The 23,896-nt window shown below is 41.6% G+C and overlaps 1 protein-coding gene across 5 annotated transcripts in view; it reads right to left on the bottom strand.

The window, feature by feature from the left end:
• Positions 1 to 10,484: 10,484 nt before the first annotated feature.
• Positions 10,485 to 23,896, bottom strand: part of Ido2 (indoleamine 2,3-dioxygenase 2) — an 88,535-nt gene continuing 75,123 nt past the window's right edge. For 2 of the 5 annotated variants that reach the window (XM_060381500.1, XM_060381498.1), the window contains 2 exons: positions 14,595 to 14,692; positions 10,485 to 10,834 (listed from right to left, as the gene is read on the bottom strand). In XM_060381500.1, the coding sequence (XP_060237483.1) occupies positions 10,737 to 10,834; positions 14,595 to 14,692 (196 nt within the window). In that variant the 3' untranslated portion in view covers positions 10,485 to 10,736. Of the gene's footprint in view, positions 10,835 to 13,093; positions 13,218 to 14,594; positions 14,693 to 22,721; positions 22,956 to 23,896 lie in introns of those variants that run through there. The other 3 variants (XR_009591319.1, XM_060381499.1, XM_060381496.1) reach the window with 3 other exon arrangements.

Below are 23,896 nucleotides of genomic sequence, written 5' to 3' on the forward strand. Positions count from 1 at the left end.
CCCTAAAAAAAAAGGAATGGCAAAGAAAGCATTCATTACACAAAGCAATTTCACTTTGCCCTGTATTTAGTGAAAATGACATTTAAAAAATTATAGTTGAGGAAATATGCTTTACTGAATGTTGGTAAAAAACAGTAATTTCATCTAGGTAACAGGCTTCTGTAATCCTAGCAGGAAGGAGACTAAGCCAGGAGCTACATAGCCCAACTCTGTCTCAAACACACACAGAGACACACACATACACAAACACACACATTAAATAACCACCAACAACAATAACTAACAAGGCCAGGCATGGTGGCACATACCTCTAGACTCTGGATCTGAGCAGTGCTATCATGAAGAATCTGGTGTTCAAGGCTGGTCTCAGGAGTTTAATGCTAGGCTGGTACCTGTTGAGACACTATCATAAATACATAGATGATAGATAGATAGATAGATAGATAGATAGATAGATAGATAGATAGAGATAGATGGGTGGATGGATGGACAGACAGATACATAGACAGGCAGATAGATAGATAGATAGATAGATAGATAGATAGATAGATAGATATAGAGAGATAGATAGGTAAATACATGATAGATACCACTAACCAATCAACAAGCAAATCTGCAGAAATTTCTTTATACTTCTTTCTACGAATGTAATTTCTTACACTATCCTTGTGAACTCCTTATTCTCAGCTCATTGCTCCAGGCTGTGCTGGATTTTCCCAGCTATTTCAAGAATCGTAGAACAGATGATAAAACAGTGCTTATATTGTATAAAACCCCAGAGCTGGCAGAGCTCTGGAGAATGGTTAATGAATAAATCTCCATTTTAATAAAGTGCCACCGAAATTCCAGGCGAGACACCAACACCGTGGAACCAGTGAATGTGTGCAAACACCTGCATCCAAAGCTCAGCGCTCAATAGCGTTTTTCAGAAGGAAACGGGAATCCTCAAAGAAATGGCAGAATTTGGACTGAGGTAGAAAATACGCAGGATGAGCCTGGATTGCTTTATAGTACTACAAAGTGGAAAAAATCATCAAAAGAATCAAAAATCCCATACTGGTGAGACAAGGGCGATCGCAGTTCTTCTCAGCCTCCCTAAGGCTGCTGTCCTTCAAGTTGTGTGACCCCAAACCCTAAAATTATTTCCAGTGCTACTTCATAACCGTACCTTTACTACTTTTATGAATAATAATATAAATATCTGATATTTCTGGTGCTCTTAGGGGACCCTATGAAAGGGTCGTTGACCCCCCTACCCACCCACAGAGTTGCTAACCACAAGAGGAGAACCACTGAGGTACGGCCATTTGAGCAAATAAATAAATGGATAGTAGTAATAAATGATAGCCAAAACCAGAAACTCAGCATCCACGGATTCGCAGGTATATAACAAATGATTGAATAAATAAGTGAGAATAAATAAAACTCCCTGTGCAGAAGAACTCCCACTAAACCTGGAAGACATTCCGCCCTCAAACAGGGGCCCCCTATTTCCTCATGCTTTCATTGTGAGGGGGACAAGGGGACTCCATCCTGGGAGCACAGTGGAGTGGGATACAAGGAGGCAGCTGCCTGAGAACTGTGAAGGCAGAGAAGTCCTAAATCCAGGTGGTCAAGGTTAAGTCACAGATGGTGATGTAATAGTGTGCTCCCTTCACAGGGAATGATGAGGAGGGTATGCTGTATGCTCTCTTACCTCTGTGGTCTTTTGTCCTGGAATACATAGATAGCATGAGTCCAGGTAAGTAAAGACAGAAACTTCTGATTGAGCTACATTCTATTTAAAAAAAAAAAAAAAAAGTCAAAGAAATTTCTAGAAATGGCCACAACCAAAAGGAGACATGATGACTAAGTGTTTCATATGTCCTGGGGTCTGAAGATCAGAAGAGTTTTAGAGGAAATTGAAGAGATCTCAATTAAATGTTGACTTTTACTTAGTGACACTGCATGCGGATTGCAAACAGTATGGAGGTTTCTTAGCCTTCTAACAGTCTGCCAGTTCCTCCTGGGTGTCTATTCAAACACCCGACCACGTCTTTAAACCAAAGCCGTGTTCCCACCCTGTGATGCTTGCAAGGGCTCTTTGCTGTAGCCCAAATACAGAACTGATCCAGATGCCTTTTGGTGAATAAGAAAATGTCTCATCTCACTGTGAAACACACTTCAGCCGACAGAAAGATGAAAAATCCTGTCATAGGCAGCAACGTGGATCAAACTGGAGAGTGGAAGGTTGTCACACCGCCCGTGCAGAGAACGCAGAAATAAGCCTGCAGCGGCTCAGAGTGCAATGGCAGTCAGTGATGACGGGAAGGGGAAAGGGTGGAGGAGAAATGGATGGGGACAATTAGGGACAGCAAAGGGTGCTGTGGGGGGAGTGCTTAGGTGCAGGATGGGAAGGTGGGCATGATTCAAACACGCTGTCTGCATACAGAAAAAAGCTAGTCAAGGAGCCCTTTTATTTGCCTGATGAACATGAAGCAAACAAGCTAAATACACATGCTGTTCATACTTTGTGACAAATGCACAACCACACTAATAAATCTTCGTAATGAGGGAAGTTGGGTGAGAACATGTGTGAGTGTCTGAGTTACCTTCAGGTAAAATTCTCGCTGCTCTAAAATACCCTGTTTAAAAAAAAACAAAACAACAGCAAAATGCCACGTCATGTGCCTCTGGAGGAAAGAGAAGTTCGCTGTGTTCCCAGGTGCTGTGTGAACTCTTCCACTCCAGGGAGCAGCTAGACAGAGGCACTGTAACACCTCTGCGTGGAATATTTATAAAGGGAGTCACAAACCTTGCCAGCTTTCCTGATCAGCAGTCAGGACTCTGTCACAGTATGACTGTTCCAAGGATTCAGAAAAGTGTTCCAGTCATCTGCCCACACTCTTTCTTCCCTCTCTGTTATGTTTTAACTTATGGGACGATGGATTCCAGTGTATTTAGTGGAAGCTCAAAAACAATAGCAGTTTGTTCCAAGGAAGTGGGATGCCAAGGGCGCTGGGGCCCACGCTTCTCGGAAACAAAGAAGAGATGGTGGCTTTCCATCCCTGGGATGCTCTCAGACCAAATATCAAATCTGGTGACCCCCACACCTACCCACTTAGCAAACCCCAAAGCACTGCTTTGAAGAGTTAATGCTAAATACTCTGTGGTCACTAAAGCTTAAAATGTCGCCTTCATCACTGTGGAAAAAAAAAAAAAAAACAACTCTGGAAAACAGTTTCAAAACAAGTTAAAGAAAAAGTTAAAGGAAAAACACACCCCAACCTTGTGAATATACCTTCATCAGTGCGGGTTTTCACTTGAAATCTTTCAAACAAACTCCTGAAATGATTGGAATTTATGGGGGAGAAAGGAAGAAAGGAAGAAAGGAAGAAAGGAAGAAAGGAAGAAAGAAAGAAAGAAAGAAAGAAAGAAAGAAAGAAAGAAAGAAAGAAAGAAAGAAAGGAGAGAGAGAAAGAAAGAAAGGAGAGAGAGAGAAAGAAAGAATGAAAGAGAGAGAGAAAGAAAGAAAGAAAGAAAGGAGAGAGAGAAAGAAAGAATGAAAGAGAGAGAAAGAAAGAATGAAAGAAAGAGAGAGAAGGAAGGAAGGAAGGAAGGAAGGAAGGAAGGAAGGAAGGAAGGAAGTCCCTGCAAGCCTTCCCAAAGGGACTTTGACAATGACCTCTGTATCCCTGGGCCATACATTTATCCCAAAGGACAGAAAATTATAAATAAGGACCTAGCAGCTGACCACAGGAAGGACGGGACTGTTTCTAACATGGAAAAGATTGTCAGCTCGCAGCCCTATGCCCGCGTCTGCCTCTACTGCAGACTGCTTTGCTTACGAAAAATGCTTGGGTTATTGTGAACACCGGTGGGGGACAGTCTGTGGCCTATGCATCCCTGTATCATGTAACAGTTCTGATGAGCCTGGAAGTATGGCAGGCCCATGGTCTAAAGCAGCAGCAGAACTCATTCAAACCCACAAAAATAGATGTAAGAAAGGAAACAGCAAGCAGCAAAGGCGGTTGTGTGAGGACAGAGACAAGCACTGTGGCTGCGGCGGGGGTGAGTGCCTGCTACACAAGTTGACCTCCAAAATTCAAGTCCCCACAGACCCGTGTAAATGCCAGGAGGGCCCTCTGCAGTTCCAGCCTGGAGGTGTAGACAGGATTCCCAGAGCAAGCTGGTTGGCAGGGACAGCCATATCAGTGAGCTCTGGGTTTGACTGAGAGACCCTGCCTCAGTGATAAAGGTGGAAGAGCCCTGAGCACATCCACACACGTGCACACACAAGTATACACACATGCATACCTCCCTCCACAAACACACAAATCAAGAAAACAGGGTAAAAAAGAGAGAGAGTTACAGAGAAAGGCATACAGAGAAAAGAAAATCTTGCAATATCTCAATCATTTGACAAAAAATAAAAATTCTTCATTTAGTGGTAGTGACTGAACCCAGGGCCTTAATCATGAATCCCGGGAAACAATTTTTAAATATCTAATATTTTTTGATATTTCCAATATTGGAAAGTACCCTGGAAACTTCCTGCTTTTGATTATATCATTCTTTCTCTCTCTCCCTTTCCCTCTCCCCCTTTTTCCCATCCTAACCCTCTCCCCTCCTCCCCACCCCCCTTATGAAGCCAACATTAACTGTTCTGGGCTTTGCCAAACACCTAAGGAATTAACTGAGGTATCAATTGTAGGGGAACTGGAACAGGGCCCAAGCTCTGGTCTTCCTTGTTTCATGCGTGCTGACAGAGCTCCTGGGTTGGCTTTCAACCTTTCTGTCTGTCTAAAGAGGAAGGGGAGGCAGGTGAGAGAGTACCTGACATTTTCTTACTTCTGAAAAAAAAATCAACTTCTAACTCTTAGCTTGCTTGAAACATTTCTGGAGCTTGCTGTGATCCCTCAGCTATCGAGTCACAGAGAAATTGGTCACGACAGCAAAAGGAACAGTGGTGATGGAGACAACGTTTTGCCTCGTTTTTCTAAGCTAAACTCCCAGATGGCAAAATAACGATGCAAGATCTTGAATGATATCACACTGTCGTATCTACTGCCTTCACCCTGTGAGAAGGAAACAGGGCACGGGATCAGAGGAGAGAGGGGAGAGAAGAAGATAGTGAAGAGCTTTGTATCAGAGCCATTTGACAATGTCAACATGGAGTCCGGTGTGGACATTATAATACAACTTTTGAATTTATTGTCAGTCTGCCCTCTCCTAGAGCAGACAAACACTTCCTTAGGTCACTGTTCCTGTCCTGTCCTCCTTGCCTGGACCATGCCTTTCTTGTCTGATTCTCCAAACTTCACTCGATTCTCAAAATCTAAGGGAATGGTCCTCCTCTACCCCATCTCCGTCGCTTCCTTCCTTTAATTTAAATAGCCAACTTAGGAAAGAAACCAACCTGAGTGGCCTCACTTGCTTGGGTCTGTAGAACTTGGAAATCTAATGAGCAATAAACAAACAGGGAATTATTCTTTCTGTGCAGTTGTGTAAGAGTATGAGAAAGCCCATCACAGGAGCTGAGCCTCCTTCCCTCTTCTCTGCAACTGTTCCTCAGCAGTAGTGACCGATTGTAGGTTCACCATAAATGCTTTGCTGCTGCACATAAATGAGCCATTAAATGAATGCCTGGACACAGTAAATGAATGCCGACGTGAGGAGAGGGAGCAAGGAGAGGGAGCACGAGGTGGAAAGAGCGGAGCAACAGAGCAGAGAATTGGGTCAGAAGGGTTTTATGGGGTCAGCTGTCGCTGGTTCACACAGAGCCCTTGGCTTCTTCCGAGCCTGAACTTGGTTGTTTTGACAGAGTCAAGGCAAAGAAAGGGAAAGAGGCCTTGGTAAAATTGACTGCCTTCATAAACACGGAACCTACATTAGCAGCCCTTTATGGAGAATAAAAAGTCATAGGACACAAGCCGAAAATAATTTTCTTTTCTTAGAGCCCAAGGGAAAAACAATCAGTGAACATCTTTCTTCAATCATGTCCACATTTCCAGTAATGAGAAAACTTCAACAACTCCATTTCCTGTTTATGTAAAACCCTGTCACTGGATGCAAAAAAAAAAAAAAGAAAGAAAGAAAGAAAGAAAATTACCCATCTTGCTGGCTTCCCCTAAGGGCAGCCCTCCCGCCATGCCATTTCTGTTTATTTCATGCAGGACCCACTAATGTGACTTGTTCCCACAGCCCAGCCGTGCCTCCTTGGTGTCCCGCAATGCCACAAGGCAGGGATTTCACTAGAACTTCACTTCGTTGCATGCCCTGGGGTCTGGGAAAGCCTTGGTTAAATTTGGACATGGGGCTTAACTCGGCAACATGTGAACTTAATAGCTCAGCTTCCCAAAGCAGGCTTGCCTGACCCGAGACCTTTTTGAAATCTCTTTTGTTATGGACAGAGGCAGGATTGCAAGGCATTTGTTTGCCTGTCTTCAGGGGGCAAATGCCAGAACTGTGCCTTTGTTCAAACCATATCCTTCCTCTGCCAACACTTTGTGGCGATCCTATCACAAAGCTGGCCTTTGTGAAGCTGACTCCATCCCTCAGTGGCTGGGGACAGCATGTAATTCCGCCTCTGGCGATCAGCTGGTGACGGGAACTTTATCATCTGCATACTTTGGCTCCCTGAGCCTAGACGGAGGACACTTGCCAATGATGCACATTTTAAGAATCTGTCTTAACTGTTTATTTTGAAATAATCTAATGCTTACACCATATTCATCCTCGTCTCCTGCCAGTGCCCATGTATAAAAGCATTGTGAACCTTATTTTTTTTTCCCCTGTATCAAATTCAGGACCTTGCCCATAAAGGGCAAAGGCCAGGCACTAACACTGAACTACACCCCACACATTTTCAGACAGGTTCTCAAAGATAGCCCAGGTAGCTCTTGAACTCATGACCTTCCCACCTTAGCCTTCTGTGTGCTGGAAGCATAGGGACATGCCACCACAGTCGGCTTTTCTAGACTTGGAGCGTCTAGATGATGCTTGCTAATGTTAATGCACATTTCCTCAAATTAAGACTGCTTTCTTAGCAACCAGTGCCCACGATCAGGGAATTAATACTATGATGGTTCTGTTTATTTTGTTTGGTAATTCTAAGGATTGAGCCAAGGGCCTCACACATGCTAAGCAAGAGCTCTACCCTGTCCTAATTTCTTATCTAAGTCAAGCTTTCCTATTTTCCCTCATCCAGGATCCAATCTGGATTACATTCTGACCCTGGTCTTCATACTCCATTAATAAAAAGGATTTCTTTTTGCCTTGATCCTCATGCTTTTGGAGAGCAGTGGCTATCTGTTAGGGAGCATTGCACTCAGCCTGGAACTTGCTGTGGCCACTTTGTGGCCAGAGTCAGGAAGGGCCTTTGGGCTTAACATCCCAGACACACGGCTGTCATTCTCTCCACAAGAGACACATGATGTCTGTTTCTTGAATGGTCATGCTGACCTTGCTCACGTTTTTTAAGGTATATCAAACTTCTACCATTGCTGATTCCTGACTAAAAACAGTTATTATGATAGTGATCAAATGGTGATCTTCTGAACACATGGCATCTGTATGTAGCATTGCCATTCTTCTGGCAACACAAACATTTGTAACTCATTCATTCATTCTTTTTTCATCTTCATTTTCAGTGTAGACTTAGAGTATGGGTTCTTGTGATTCTTCTTGTGGGCTAAAAATAATAACCATGTGTTTAAGTACTCGCATTACTTTTGATTTGACTAGAGGGAGGGACCTGTTTGAGTTGATTTTTGTGTCATTTTGATGTATCCCATCATTCTTTGAGCATTTCTTTTCTTTGGAGAATTTTATGATTTAGATATGAATCTCAAAAAGGCTGGTGTGTTAAAGCCTTGATTCCCAGCTGACTGTATTACTGAAAAGTCTTCAAATGAGTTATATGGCCATGAAATCAGTTAGTCCACTGATGAGTTTACAGCTGAATGAACTCTTGGGTGGGATTCCCCTGAAGAAAATGAGTCACTGGGTCCTTACCTTTGAGAAGTGCTCTACTCTTCCTTATCTGAGCCCCCCCCCCTTGACAGTGACTCCAACAATGACGGACTCAGCTGAACAAGGACTCAAATCACTAAAACAAAGAGTTAAATCATTCCCTTCTTCAGCTCTTATTATTGGGAATTCATTTAACCTTGAAGATCTGGGAATAGGGCAGATGTCCCTATTGATATAATCAGTGTCCTAAGAAATCATCAGTGGGCAGAGTCACCGAAAGCCCCTGTGTATACAAATGTGGTCATGAATAATTTAGTATTTATTTGGTTTTATGTGTATTCCCTCATTTCTAATCTAAGATTTTTGTACCATCAAAATGAAGCTGTTTGCCAAGTTTAAAAAAATAATTAAAAGTACAGAATAAAAGTCCCATTCCATGTACATTTAGAAACATTTCAACATATCCAGTAGAAAAAGAGACTTAATTAAATTCAACTAGAAAAAAATCCAGCTATTGAGAGATTTAATTGGTTTATAATTCTGAGAGATTTAATTGGTTTATAATTCTATACCCAGATGAAGATGCAGTTTTTGAGGTTGGAAACTGTGAGGAAGAGGGGTTTCTTATACAGAAACATTTATCTTGAGCAAAGGAGGAGAGAGTCCCACGGAACTTGATGAATTATTTTAAAATTTCAAGTAAAAGAGGAAATGTTAAGAATAATCAAGACAACTTTGAAAATAAAAACCAGAGAATTCTTATCCTATTAAATGTCAAGGCATATTTTGAACTTTAAAATATCAAAACAGGGGAATAGAAGCAAAGAAAATACCAATAGGGCCATAGAACAGATCTGTGTTCAAAAGCAGAACCCATATGTGTAAAAGAGATTCTCACCTGACTTGAACTTTCCATTAAATGGCACTGGAACAGCTGCCTTCGTATTTGGTAAGGTCAGAAAAACTTTAACGTTTGTAAGACAAAACACAAGCTATAAAAATAAAACTTTAAGTGGTAGAAGAATTGTGTGATAACATAACAAAAATTGTTATCCTATAAATCTATACAAAGAGTGAACAGTGTTCAAACCACAAATAAACTGGCAATGCCTGTAAAGAATGAACTGAGAGAGGAGAAAGGTAAGTTGTCATTAAGATTACAGGGAAAAGGGGTGTTTAGTGTCCAGTGATCAAGGAAAGTACAAGTCAAAACGAAAATGGATTCCTCTCTCTCAAGCACAGGTGCTGAGTTATAAGTTTTATGGACAACACTGACTAAGACATGGCTGTGGTTATCACAGGCAGAAGGTGAATGGGCATAACCATTTTCATTTGAAACTTACTGGTGTTCATTAAAAGGAAAACCAAGCATCTCAGCAACTCTGCTTGCAATCGCTGCCCTGGAGAGTCATATACAGTGCTCAGAACAATGCATGCAATGCTGTAAATTGCAAACTTATTTGACCTAAAGAAATATAGTAAAACATCATCCGTATGGAATTTACTACAAAATCTTATGAATGCTTATTATGTATGTATCTTTAGAATACAGTGCAGAAAAGGAAAAATTCAGAGTGAAAACATAATATTCTGTGCCGAAAAGGAGAAAGCAACAGATACAAAATACAAATACAAATTGTACAAATAATGTGAATATTTCCACGCAAATGTTTCAGATTCATTGTTCATGGCATTAGAATGCCCTAATGGATGGAACTCAAATCTCCTGTAAGGTGTGGCACCTAGTAGGAACTCTAATAGGGTGGGAGAAGCCAAGTATAAAAGAGACTAAAATGTAGAGCTTCCCCAACCAACCTAGCTATAGAAGGGATGAGAAGAAACAGCAAAGAAATGCTTAAATGTTTAGATACTGTGGCTGTTGCTTTAAAAAAAGGGGGGGGGGGGAGACTTTCAATGTGTTGGAATACTTCCTTTGCCCTTTATTAAAGATATACTCGTTCTAGAAGTGAGGAATGAAGCCACTCAAAAGAGCGGCTGCCTGCCACGGCTGAGGTCTACATTGTTGCCACTGTTGGTCCAAGCGCTTTCATTTCTGCCTGTAGCCCAGGTGCTCTGCCTTTATCACCCAATCCCCAGAAATTGTTCTAGGATTTCATACTGTTTTCAAATAAAAAATAAAAAAAGTAATGGCATGCACCTGTGATCCAAGCACTTGGCAGGAAGATTGCTTCCAATTGGAAGCCAGCTGGGTAACACAGTGAGCTCCAGGCCAGCTATGGCTACACAGTGAAACCCTTTACAAAAAAATATAAATAAATTTAAAAGATAATAATTTGGGCCAATGAGATGCCACAGCAGGCAAAAGCACTTACTATATAAGCCTGACCTCTGAGCTCCATTTCTAGAACCCAAAGTAAAGGAGAAAACCTACTCTTAAAAATGGTCCTCCGATGTCCACAAGTAAGCCATGAATGCATGCACCTGCACTCACATACACCACACATGTGCACACACCCACACAAATAAACCTCAAGCATAACTTAGACAACACAGAGAGGCAGACAGTCAGGTGTTTTTCAAAGGCACAGTTTATTGTTCATACATCAGGGGAAGGAAAACAATTCACAACAAACAAATCCAACAGCCTAACAATCTAGCTCTAAGAGATGCCATCAATATCCAGAGGCAGAGTTCACTCGTGGACAGCAGGTCACAGCCCAATTGCCTAGTGTACAGCAGGCCCCACGCTCACATCCACTGGTTGGGAAAGGGAAGTGACTAGCCTCTGGCTCTGCAGTAGATGTTCCATAAGACCATGGAGGCTAGCTGGCCACAGCCTCAGCTGTGCTTGGCCAAGTCAACCAGGGTTCAGGACAGTCAGTGTTCTCCGATGTCAGAGACAAGCCAGAGGCAGGAGATCCTGGTAGGAGACATGGTCATTGGAACGGTCCCTTGTTGCTAGCATATTGGATCATGTGCGCTGAGGTACACTAGAGACCAGAGTCTGCTGAGCTGCCTGGAGCCTGGTCTTTTATGGTCCTCCAAGGCTCATCTTGTCCTTGCACACTTTTTGGTTCCTGCCTCTGACTGAACTTTGCTAGTCACACCCCTGCGCTCACATCTGCTGTCAGCAAACTCTGACATCAGGACCTTGAGTTGGGTGCCTCCCTCTTTGCTTTCTGTGTGTTCATTATACAAACAAATATTTTCTTAAGTCACAGTTAAAAAAATATTGCATATTATTTCATTATTTGCTTCTCCAATCAGCCTATGTGTTCCATATTGGAGACAAGGACATTTTTATTCTCCCCTGTCTATTCCCAAACTGGAGAACATGGATAAGCAGACTCACTGAATAGCTGTTTCTTGTTCTCAGAAAACTGTAAGTAAAATTGGTGGGATGCCACAGGACCAACAGGGGGAAAAGGGCGAACCAAGCTAGCTGTTTAATGAACTTCCAACCTTGGACTTCTCCCATCCCAAATGTGGAAAGCTGTACCTTTCCTTTCTTCTGTCTTTCCTGGTCATCCAATCCTTTGTTGGTGCCAAAGGATGAATTCAGCAATCCTCTAGACAATTGCTGTTACCCCTTTACATTTCTCTGTGGCTCTCCTTTGGGATTTGAGAAGCCTTCTCTTTGTCGGAAAATCTCAAAGACAAATTCAGAAGTAGCTGTGGCCTAACTGGTACTCCAAGGACCCCTTCCCTTCAGAGCAAGAAGACACTGGAACCATGAATGCAAGAGCATTTGTTACCATCTCCTCAGGGCGCAGGAAGGGTGAGGGCCTAGGATCTGACAGTGAGTGGTGCTTTGATCTTTAATGACTGGAAGATTTCTCCCTGGAGCACCAGAGCAGAGTCTTCCTAAGGGAACTAACCAGACAAAAGGGAGGCCAAGGAATGGATCCCAGAAAACGGATAGTTTTCTCAGGGAGAAAGGCAGGCGATGGAGGAAAGATTACCCACTTGATACACTGGGGAAATATGCTTCTAGGGGAAATAAGAGGTGTTTTGAAGCTACCTGTTTCCATTTAGTTCTGGTTCAGGTTGTGAATTTCAAAGCAAAAGAAGGCTAGGTGAGAGCAGCCTGAGGGACCACTGGGGGTGGAGGTAGGGGGGTTCTGGAGGTCTGACTCCATCCCAAGACTTCGGAATGCAGGCAAGGCAAACACCATCAGGAGGAGAATACAAAGAGCTTAAGAGCAGGACTGTTCCTAACATGGAAACTCCTCTGTGTGGGATAAACAGAGAAAGCCCAAGGTCAGCCAAAGGCAGCCAGGAGAGGTATTAGCCCAGCAAGAGCAAAACCTTGCAGAGAAAACAAAGCCCAGGGAAGCTTTTAAAGCCAAGTCAGCACAAGCTTTCCCATCTATTTTCCTGCCTACCTAAAGGAAAGGAGAGCTGCCTCTCCTAACACTGCACCCAAGAAATCAATTTCTTACTCGACTGTCACCTGTTAGGCGATTTAAATGAACATGGCTTAATTTGGTTTATAATGGTTTAATGCCACTTTATAAATGGCTCAGTCAACACTATTTACTGAGACTTGCCATGCACAAGGCAGTGGAAGCCTCAGATGACAGATGAACAGGTCTGATGACATGTCTGAGAATAGACCGCTGGTGTTGGCTTTGTTAGCTTTAGTGTTTACCAGGAAGGGAGAAGTTAGAAAAAAAGTGAGTCTGGTTTCCAAGCACCTGCCGCCTCCTGAAGACATGCCTGAGGGAGTCACAGGAGTGCCACGATCCTTTGTCTCCACCCAACTCTTTAATATGGCAGCTTTTGCATTCATTTTGTAAAACACAGACAAGTATGAAATGTTAAAGATATGGAAAGAAGAATCAGACTGAAAGAGGTTCCGTTCTGCCCGTTGTCACAGTTAAATAGCACCGGAAGCCATAGAGACCCCTCCTGGACCCGCCTCCTTCCAAGACACAGCCATTATTTTCTATCTGCGATATGACATGCCCATTTGTGTTTTCTGAGATGGCTTCTTAGGGTTGTGTGGTTGCTGCCCTTTGCTTTGTCCTATGTTTTGAAGTGCAGGGGAACAAGTCCAGGGCTACTCCATCCTCTGAGCTGTCTCTGGAATGTTGGGTTCATTAGGTTCCTTAGGACCTTGCACTTCATTCTCTTTGCCAGGTCGCTACAGAGAGCACTATCCAGAGGGAGGGCTTACCAGCTGCCAGGGTGACAAGCGAGGTCTGCTGTGTGTTTAGCGTGTTGTAGAGGAATTTTAATCCATCAGTATGGATACTCTGGAAAGGGATCACATCTGAAAAATCTAGGTCTGTGTGATCCAGCTGGAATACAGACAGGCCACACACCTTTAATCCCTCTGGCTAGAATACAGATGCACCCTTAGTCCCAAATAGTGTAGGTAAGGTTAGTTTGGAGAAGGAAGCACCCATGTTTGAAAGTGACATCTAATTGAGAGGCAGACAACATGACAAATCAAAGATTTGACAGAATGAGTCTGAGATAGGATATACCCAACACAAGAACAGACAGAGAGGAGAGGCAACTTATGACCAGGGCAGAGAGGGACCAGAGGCAGTTTTGCCTGGAGGGTTTTACAGAGACAAGCTAGACACAGGTAAAGACAGAATAAGCTAGAGAATGAGGAGCCAGGTTGCTACAGTTAGATGGAGGCCAAGCAGAACAATTCAATCAGAAGTGAGAGAATCCAGTTTGAATCAGTCAACTAGGAGAGGAGTTTGAGCGAGAACAGCTGAGTTGAACCAGCCAGCTAGAGTTCAAAAAGAACTAGAAAGGGTGAGCTTATTCAGCAGTAAGTCTCAGAAGCTGAAAACATTCTAGATCTAGGTTAGATTGTAAGGAGGCTAGATGCTTCCAGGTCTAGGGATAGTTAGAACAGAAAAAGAAATGCTCTGAGCAAAGCCCAAACCGTGTATTCACACAGCTTTGGCATGACTCTCATCTCATCCATTCTTCTGGTGAATAAAAGTTACTTTTACACAGTGTGACAGGGCACAATCTGCATAGAGATGGGGCCAAGTCAGAGGTGAAATGACAGAGAAAGCTTCTCTAGACTAGTCTGTCTGGGGTGGGATGAGCAGTCAATCAATGCTAGAGGTTATTTTTATGATGATGGAGCAAGGTAGATATTTAAGTGAATCGTTGCAAATGGAGAATTATTACAATATGTTTGTGATATAGTTCTTTTTTTCCCCATCTATAATTAACAAAGTAATCTCATATGGCAATCTTCAGAATGGACCAAGGTCTCTTTTGTCTTTGCTGTTCACTAGCTCTATTGCCTGTCCCTTTTTCTACACTGCAATGCTCTAGTTAGTAGCCATACAGCAGAGCTGCTATACTATCTGGCATGGATGCTCTTCTTTTTTATAGTAGTTTTGATGATCCTTGGCTCTTACTTTCTTATTAATTTTGGTATCCATTAGTCAAATTCCATTAAAAATATCAATTCACTGTGAGGCAGCAAATTGACTTTTATCCTAAATTATTTTGGTTAGTTTTAGAATATCCTTCAATAAGTTTTTTTTTTCCAAAGAATTTTCCCATACAATTTACTCCTTCTGTAAAGTACACTCCTATGCATTCTTGCTACTATCATGAAAAATATTTTCTGCCACATTTAAAATTTTTATAGCATCATGAAACATTATTGTTTTGTTGAGGTATCTGTTAATTCTTACGTTTTATGCACTCTTTCTTTGCTGTAGAGACGAACATGCTCACAGAAACTTTGGAAGAATGTTTATTTTGTTCTCCAAATTGCAAATGTTTTTCAGGCCTTGAAAACAAAAGCAATACAAAGAATCAATGAAACACAGAATTGATTTCTTTGAAAAGATCAAAAACCATAGACAAACTAACAACCAAGAAAGGGCAAGAAACCCCAAAGTAATACAGAGATTAAAAAGAAACATTACACCAGCAACAGATAGCAACAAACCGCAGCTCATTAGGACTTGACTTCAAAACCTACAGACTAATACATTGAAAAATGTAAAAGAAATGAGTAAGATTCTAGGCATAAATGGAGCCAAGAAGACAAAACATTGTACTCTGGTCTGTAAGAAGCCAGACCTGTGCAAAAGGAAAACTTAACTGAAAAACTGTAGAGACACACATGATACCTGGTGGATTCTGCTATACCTGTAAAGAAAAACTAACACCAAAGTGTTGGGGGTTGGTATGATCCTTGTATTTTGATGGTAATTACTTACCCTCAAGATATGGTTACTGCCCTATCCTTGTTGTGTAAACCTGCCTAAGACATTATTCCTGATTGGTTAATAAAAAAGGCTTGTACCTAGACAGGGTAGAAGGAGACAGGCTTCCTATGAGGATAGGAAAATCACAGGAAGGAGGGAAACAGACGGGAAAAGAGGAAAAAGAAGTACACCACGATGGGTTAGCATGGAGAAGGAACCATGTGGGCGGGAAGGAAGGACTCTGAGGATGGCATGAGTGAAGAAAGTGAAGGATAAGCAAGTATTTATAAAATTATGGATGGGAGATAGGGCCAAATAGGAATGGCTAACACAGATAGCATTGGATGGAGGCTGGAGGTAGAATATCTGCCCCTCTCAAGGCTATAAGACAATTACAAAATTTAACAGGTGTCTGTGTCTTATTGATTGTGATAGTGGGTTAAATATTACCACCATGATAATCATAGGACTAATAATAAATATATAGCCCGACACCATCTTATTTCCAACAACCAATGTTTTAAAAACTATTCTGTGTGTAGGGTTGAGGCCTTGTGGGCTTCTTCCATGAAGTCTGCCGTGTTTGTTGATGTCCTCATTGTTCAACAGAAAGAGAGAGAAAGTGGGGAGAGTTACATGGGAAGGCTTGGAGGGAGGAAAGGGAAGAGAAAAAATGTAGTTAAAAATATAATCTCTGGAGATGCCATATTGCTTTGTCTTTTAAAAAATATACAATCTCAATAATAAACCCAAACTATTTAATATGATATAAAGGGAATGCAAACACATTTTTATGAATACAGAATTATCCTGATATGACTGGTTGCAAACATAACAAAAATGGAAATGTTAGGCCAACCTTCCTGATGAGCATAGGTGCAAAAATTCTAAATAAAAGACTTGCAAACTCCGTTTAAAAATACCAAAAATTATCTATACTGATCAAGTTGGCTTCAATGCAGGTACGAAAGTATAGTTCAATATAAGAAAATCAATAAGTGGACAGCATATAAATGGATTCAAGTACAGAAATTACACTATCATCCAACAGATGTAGAAATACCTTTTGACAGACTCCAACATCCCTCATGATAAAAATTGCAGAAGGAACTAGGAATAAAAGGAATATACTTCGATGTAATAAAGCCATCTAGAAAAATTTATAATCAATATCATACCAAATAAGAGAAAACTCTAAGGCACAAGATAAGGGTGCCCATTTTCTCCACTCGTATTCGATGTAATGCTTGAACCCTTAGCTAAAGTGGTATGATAGGAAAAGAAAATATGAAGGATACAACTAAGAAAGGAAGAGGTAAATATAGATATTTATTTGAAGACATTGTGCCTTTTTTTCCTACTGTAAGCCCTTAAAGACCCTAGCAGAGAACTCTAAAAACTGATGAACATGTTAAGTAAAGTAGCAATGTGAACTCAACATACAAACATGCTGAGAAAGAAATCAGAAAAACAATCACATTCACAATAGCTTCAAAAATACTTCAGAGTAAATCTAACCAGGGAAATGAATGACCTCTACCATAAAAATGTTAAACAGGGGGGAAAAAGAAATAGAAATCCAGGCATGGTGGTGCATGCCTTTAATCCTAGCACTCAGGAAGCAGAATCAGGCAATCTCTGTTAGTTCAAGGCCAACCTGGTCTACATAGTGAGTTCCAGGACAGCCAGACCTACTATTAGAGAGACTCTGTTTAAAAGAAAGTGAGAAAGAAAGAAAGACAGAAAGAAAGACAGAAAGAAAGAAAGAAAGAAAGAAAGAAAGGATAAATTGAAGAAAACACTAGAATATGGGAAAACTTCCAAGTTCACAGATCAGCAAATGGCTCATTCTCAAAAGCAATCTTCAAATCCAGTCCAATCCCCATTAAAATCTTAATGATATTCTTCACATAAAAATTCTTTTGAACTTCTAAAATTAGCTTGGGAGCACAATAGACTCCAGACATCCAAAGCAATTTTGAGCTTAGAGAGCAACATTGGAGGTGTCACCATAATAGTGTTCAACTTACCCTACAGGGTCATGGTAACTGGCACAAACACAGATGCCTGCATCCATGAGCGAAACTAGAGGCCCTAAAACTAACCCAAATGACTGCAACTGCCTGACTTTTGACAAAGATGCCCCAAACATACACTGGTGAAAAGACAAATGGGAAAACTTGATATCTACATGCAGACAAAAAAATGAAACTAGGTCCCCATCTGTCACCTTGTGCAAAAACCAATGCCAAATGGAACAAAGATCTTTAACACCGGACCTGAAACTCTGAAACCAACCCGGGGAAAACACTTAAAAACACTGATATGGGCATGGATTTCCTCAGACGGTTGATGCTAAATGATGCTAAAAGTTGACAGACCAGACCGCATAAAGTTAAAAAGCTTCTGTATAGCAGAGGAAATAAAAATAAATAATAATAAATAATAAATAAAATAAAAACAGCCTCCACAATGGGAGAGAAATCTGTGCTAACTCCAGATCTAACACAGGACTTATACAGACAATACACAAAGAACTAAAACACCAAACGTAAAGAAACCAAGCAGCCCAATTAATAAACAGGCCAAGGAAACGAACAGATACTTCTCAAAAAATAAAGCAGGACTGGCTAGTGAACAAACGGAAATGTCCAGTCTCACTGTCATCTGAGGAACGCAAATTAAACTGAGAGATTTCCACCTCAGCCGGATCAGAATAGCGAGAAAACCAGACAGCAGCAAATGCTGGCAAGGATGCAGAGAAAAGGAGCATGCTTACGCACTGCTATCGAGATCATAGATTTGTCCCCCGACTATGGATATGAGTGTGCAGGCTCCTCCGCAATCTAAGAGTAGAACTATATCATGTGGCCCAGCTGTACCATGCTCAGGAACAGCTCAGCCTGTCACGGAGAGGTGGGCACATGGCTGGCTACTGCAGCACTGCTCACGATAGCTAACACTACCCAAAACACGAATCGAGAAGGAAAATGCGGTATACATGCAAAATGGAATTTTATTCGCCCACAAAGAAAAAAAAAATCTCATTTCCAGAAAAAAAAAAAAAAAAAATGCAACTGGAGATTGGGAATTAAGTCAGCATCAGAAAGACAGACATTATGTGCTTTCTTTCCATTTGTGGATTCTCTTTTTTTTTTATCAACATATAAAAGCATGTATGTATAGATGACCTAAAGAATTAAGGGGACTGGTGGGAGGAGGGAAAAATGTTGGGGGGGGAGTACACTCTATATTTGTATGAAAATGGCCTGTACTGCTATGTACAATGAACATGCCCCAGTAACAATAAAGGAAATTAGTATTCCTCCTGTACCTGTAAATTACATCTAACCTCATTGATTTGTTTATCGTTAGAGAATCTTTATCTTTTAGTCGAGGAGCAGTCAGTGTTTACTAATGTCACACATACATCTGAAATTACCTGGATACTAGTTCTTACTATTTGTTCTATTTATTCTTTTTTTTCCTCCTCTTTGTTTTCATCGTTGATTAGATTATTTTTCTAATAATCTAATAATACTAGGTAGTACGATTAGATTATTTTTCCTACTCCTTCCCTGCTGTACTAAATCAAAAGAAGTTGTCTTTCTCTTTGTTGAATGCAATGTTAGAACTCATAATACCTGTATTAAAAGCTTTCGCTGAGAACAGGTCGGGGAAGCAGCGTTGCCCTGTCTTAAGATTATGTTTGTTTGTCTAGTGTTTCAGTCATGGCTCGGCTCCTTTAACTCTAGTAACTAAGTTCTACAGTAAGTGGCCACCCTGTCCCTTCTCGCTCTCCTTCCCCAATAGCTGAAACCATTGTTGGGTTCAGCATTTACTGTGGTGCTGGCGTCACCACAGCCCTCCTTCTGGGGTTAAGGTCTGCAGGTGCTTGTAGCAGCTAGTAACTGCCCTGTCTCTCCTTTTAGGTTCAATACGTATTAAAATATCCTTTCCAAAAACAACAAACGTTTCTATGAACTTATAGCAGAAAGGGAGCAACTTAGCTCAGTTTTCCTGGTAGGAACCAAAGATATTTTAAGTACAGTTTCTATGAACTAAAAACAATCTGCGCACACATGCATGTGTGTGTGTGTGTGTGTGTATGTGTGTGTGTGTGTGGTGAGGAAGAGAGAAAAAGAGAGAGTCTGCGTGTGAGATTGTGTATGTTGCAGAATTTTAGCAGAACTGTTGTATCTGGAGTAAATTCCAAAGAGATGGCACCTAGGCTTTGAAGTAGACCTTTACCAGTGAATGTTATCTGAGATTTTATGGGGTTGCTCCTTTGAAGGATTCTCAGAGCCGGTGCATAAATTAGTCTGCAGACATTCCTGGCAAACCAGAAAGTCTCCTATGGCTGAGAATTACTTAGGTGCTGGGTCTCTTAAGACAACCCCCAGATCAGATAAGAGGTTTTGATATGCAGAAATTGACTTGATAAAAGTGCCTTTTATGTAACAATAAAAAGAGCTTCTAGGAAGCTGGAAGACTTCGGTCCTTGAGAGACTGAGCCCCTTGCTACTTGAGAAGCCTAAATTCATCTTGATCAATCATCCCCTATAACCCAGAACCCCAACGTGTGTGTGTGTGTTCATGTGTGTGTAATGAATAAACACACAGGCTACTTTCCAGTCCCATGTGCCTCACTCAGTCATTGCATTCACTTTCTGACCTCGCCGTAATTACTATCTGACTTCATAATTTCGTTTTCCGGTTTTGTGTGACAGTCTTACCACTTAGGTTAATTATGAAACAAAGTTTATTTTTCCGTGATTTTTGACCCACGAGTGATTGAAATAATTACCATTTGGAGCAATTGCTCGTTCTCTGTCTGGAGCTTAAGGGCCAGCTGTCAGCCTGTAGTCTGCGGAGGCATCCGCCGTTGTGGTTGGCTGAGGCTCAGTTTCCAGGTTACAAGGAAGCACTCTTGAGTTATGTTACGTGTCAAGCAGAGTTGCGGTTTACTACATGTAGAGGCAATTTGGGTCAAATCCTATCACCCAAGTATGAAACACATCTAGGCCAAACTCATTAATTTACCGTTGCTCGTGGAAACACAAGTAATGGTGAATTTGTTTGGCTCAAGGGGCCATGGCTTGCTGACTCTTGAAAGAATGTCACCCAGACATTCCATAGCTGTGCAGTAGCCTGCACTGATGCGTTTCAGTGTTGATCTGCATTTGAGTGTTTTTCAAATTTACCGTTTTCAAATTTACTATCATTCTGTGTAGCAGCATTTTTATAAACCTTACGGAATACATATCAAAGGGCAAAATTATTTTAAGAAAATAATATTTTTCTATTATTATATCATATTTATGTTAAACGTCATTGTGTTAACATTGTACATGGATAATTATTAATGTTATTATATGTCAATGGTGTATATTAATATAAATAACAGTATGTTAGTTATATATTATATAATATGCATTAGGTATATATTATATATCTATATGCTAGTATTTATATACATTTTTTGAAGTATTGTAAAAAATATTGCATACATCTACATACTGGAGTCTAGCAACACCATGGCAGTACCATTACAGAAATGGCTATCTGTCTTTTGGGATCCCATGCTCAGTCCAGAAACAATGCTGCTGTAAGTGCTGGGGTCTGTGAGTGGATTAGCACTCAGGGAAACACTCCCATAGCTCAGGCCCTATTTACTCCAAAGTAAAGAAGAAAAGGAACTTTTCTTCAAATTCTGCAAGGACATCTCTCAACACCCAAGGACACAGCTTCGAGTTAAGGACGGTGTTAGGGCTCGGGTTGCCTGAATATCCAGAAAGGCGCTAAAACCAGACTATAGGAGGGCCTCGGTCAGTTAGACAAAAGCCAGCCTTCCTTAGGAACTTGTGAAACTGGTTCCCATCTGCCTAAAGGAGTGATCTCCCTTACCTCTGCCAGAAGGGACATATGGTGCCTGTGGTGCCTAACAGTATATTAAAGCTTGTGCCGGCCTCCAGGCTCCCACAAGTCCCTGTTACACATTTCAAAGTCTGTGCTAGCATTCTGGTCTTTCTCACCTCCTCCCCTACCCTAAACCTACCCCAGCTGACAGCTTCCCTTTCCTTAGCTACTCATCCTTATAACCCAACTATTCTCATTATTCTCTCTCTGTCTCTGTCTCTCTCTTTCACACACACACACACACACACACACACACACACTCCCATTTTCCCTTATTCTCTGTCTCTTGCTATCTTTTTGTTCTCTATGCTCCTTTCTCTATCTCTCACTATCCCCCTATTTTCTCTCATTTCCCTATCTCTGATCCAGTTAATGTGTCTTTCCTAGGAAGGATTAGAAAGAAACTGAAAGACAAATTCTAATGCTGTCACCTATTTGTGGGATCTAAAAAGTTGATCTCACAGGCATAGAGGCACACAAGGGATGTCAGGCACAGGAGTTGGAGGAAAGAAGAGATGTCTGTCACTGGTCAAGGGATAAGCTTTAGGCAGGTTCTGAGGCTCTCAAGTGAAGCGTGGATGGAGATGGATATGGTAAGTTGAGTATATAATTATTATACAATGTATACACATACCAAATCATCCTTTTTCCTTGGTCAGCTAACACTAACTTCCCCAGAATATTCCCTTTGTTTTCCATCACATAAGGAATAAGCAGAAACTTTCCACAGTTAGGAAGTGCTGACTAACAGTGTTGCCTTCTTTCACAAAGCTCTGCAAGACTTAGGGCAGAATCACAAAAGGCAGACCAGAGCTCTGGTAGCCAAATGTTAAAATCCGTCAATACAAATTACAAAACTAAAGCTGAAATTTTAGTATTTTCTTTCAAGTCTCAGGAAATTGGAGTGGCAGTCGCCACTTAAGTGTCATTACAAGGACAATGAAGGGTATCGTTGTGTGCTTTACCTCCAATATACTCAAATTCAAGGCCAATGGGACTGACTTATATTGACCATGGTGTTTGGATGTTGTTGGCCGTTCTTATTAGTTCCATATTCCTTGTTTGTCTTTATATATCCTCAAAACCACAAATGAAACATGAGAGAAACAAAGAGTTAGACCCTAAGCTTTTCTGGAAATATAAAGATCTACTTCATTCATGCTAAGAGGTAGGGCTTGACAAATTAATAGTTTTTTTAAATGATTTATATAATATTGTTAGGGTTGGTCTGGTGCTATGTATACAAATGCTAATTAATAGTTCCCAAGATCTAGTTGCATTTCAGACAAGTACATTCTCACACACACCAAATGATATTGTGTAAACTTTGCTCCCCAATTGCTCTCTCTGACTGGTTAACAAAGTTGCTGACAGCCAATTATTGGGCAGAATAAAAGTAGGCCAAACCTTTATTCCCAGGCTTGGGGTCTGAGGTAGGAACCACAAGGCTGGAAGAAGAAGAGGGAGGAGAAAGAAGATGGAAAGAGTGGAGAGAGCCTAATGGAGCAGATCCAGCCCAGACAGTACCTGCATATTAGCAAGTAGTTTGGGGGAGTGCAGCTGGGAGGTAGCCAGACTAGCTTAGAAAATCAGTCATTTTTCATGTAATTCATTTATTTATATGTATGTCAGAGTAAGAATGCTGGCTTTTTTATTTATCCAGTGGCTTGTCTTCTGTTTCTGTCATTGTTTATTTTGATGGCACTGAGGTGTCCTTTAGCTGGCTTCTTTAGTAGATCGTCAGGCATTCTCTACATCCCGAGCCATTTCTAGCTCTGCCAGTCTGACCCTTGAAGAAGTCCTGAGCTGTGTGGACCGAAGGTAGTTCCCATTCTTGCTGTTCTCCTGCCGTAGTTTACACTGAGACAAACCCTGGGAGAGGCCACCGTTTCCTGATTCCGAGGCTCCACTTTTCACAGACTGTGAAACACAACGAAACTGAAATTTTTAGTTCAGGTCACGATCTCTCTGCTGTGCCTTTTCTATTACTTCCAATAGGAACATTGTGTTATTAAACCGTTTTAAATGTTAAGCAATTTGTGTGCAATTCACCTATTAATTTCAACTCCCCATGTCTGAGAAAGGCGAAGCAGGGGGAGAGTCACAGCCTCTCCCTACCTCTAAAGATGGGTTACATGATTGGACTTGAAATGTGGAATCACATGACTCCAAATATAACCCCGACTCTTGGCGCTGACATTCTTTAGTCTCTCGATAGTGGTCCAGCGGTTGTCATCCCCACACCATGTTATGTGCCAAAGGCATGTAAGAAGCTCCCCCCCACCCCCCGCCTCTATGATACGTCCTGCACCCCGCTGCAGAAAGGAGTCAGGGCATGCTGGGCAGAGGACAGCACTCTTCGCCATTCTCCTCTATGCGCCTGTCTGAAGCTATGATTCCCAGGAAATCGCCTGCCTGCAGTTCCACGCCTGAAGGGGTTACACCACAGATTGGACTTCCGCTGGCTCAGCCTTTGTCCACTTGAGGAAGACAGGTGACATTTGTTACCTCTTTCAGCCGTGTGTCTCCGCCTGTGTGTAGGATCCACGGTTACAGAGCTTTTCAGAAATCATGTCGCCGAAATTACCCCTCCTGAAGCAAAAAGCGCTCTGGTGTGGAGAATCACGGGCCTGAGTCACTCGTGAGCACTTTCCAAACGCAAACATCTGTTCAACCCGGATCCCTCTACATACACAGGAGAGACCAACCACTCTCTAATGATCTGCCAGCTCTCTAATGGTCCTGGTCAGCTGGACTTAAAGGCCGTGACTTAGATGTTTTTGTTTCTTTTCCTAATTTTAAAATCTCAGCTATCAAGTGGCCAAAGGTCTCTTCTTTCTGAGGTGACCTTTCTGTGTGGT

The sequence above is a fragment of the Meriones unguiculatus genome, chromosome 4 (assembly GCF_030254825.1).
Source record: "Meriones unguiculatus strain TT.TT164.6M chromosome 4, Bangor_MerUng_6.1, whole genome shotgun sequence".
Lineage (NCBI taxonomy): Eukaryota > Metazoa > Chordata > Mammalia > Rodentia > Muridae > Meriones > Meriones unguiculatus.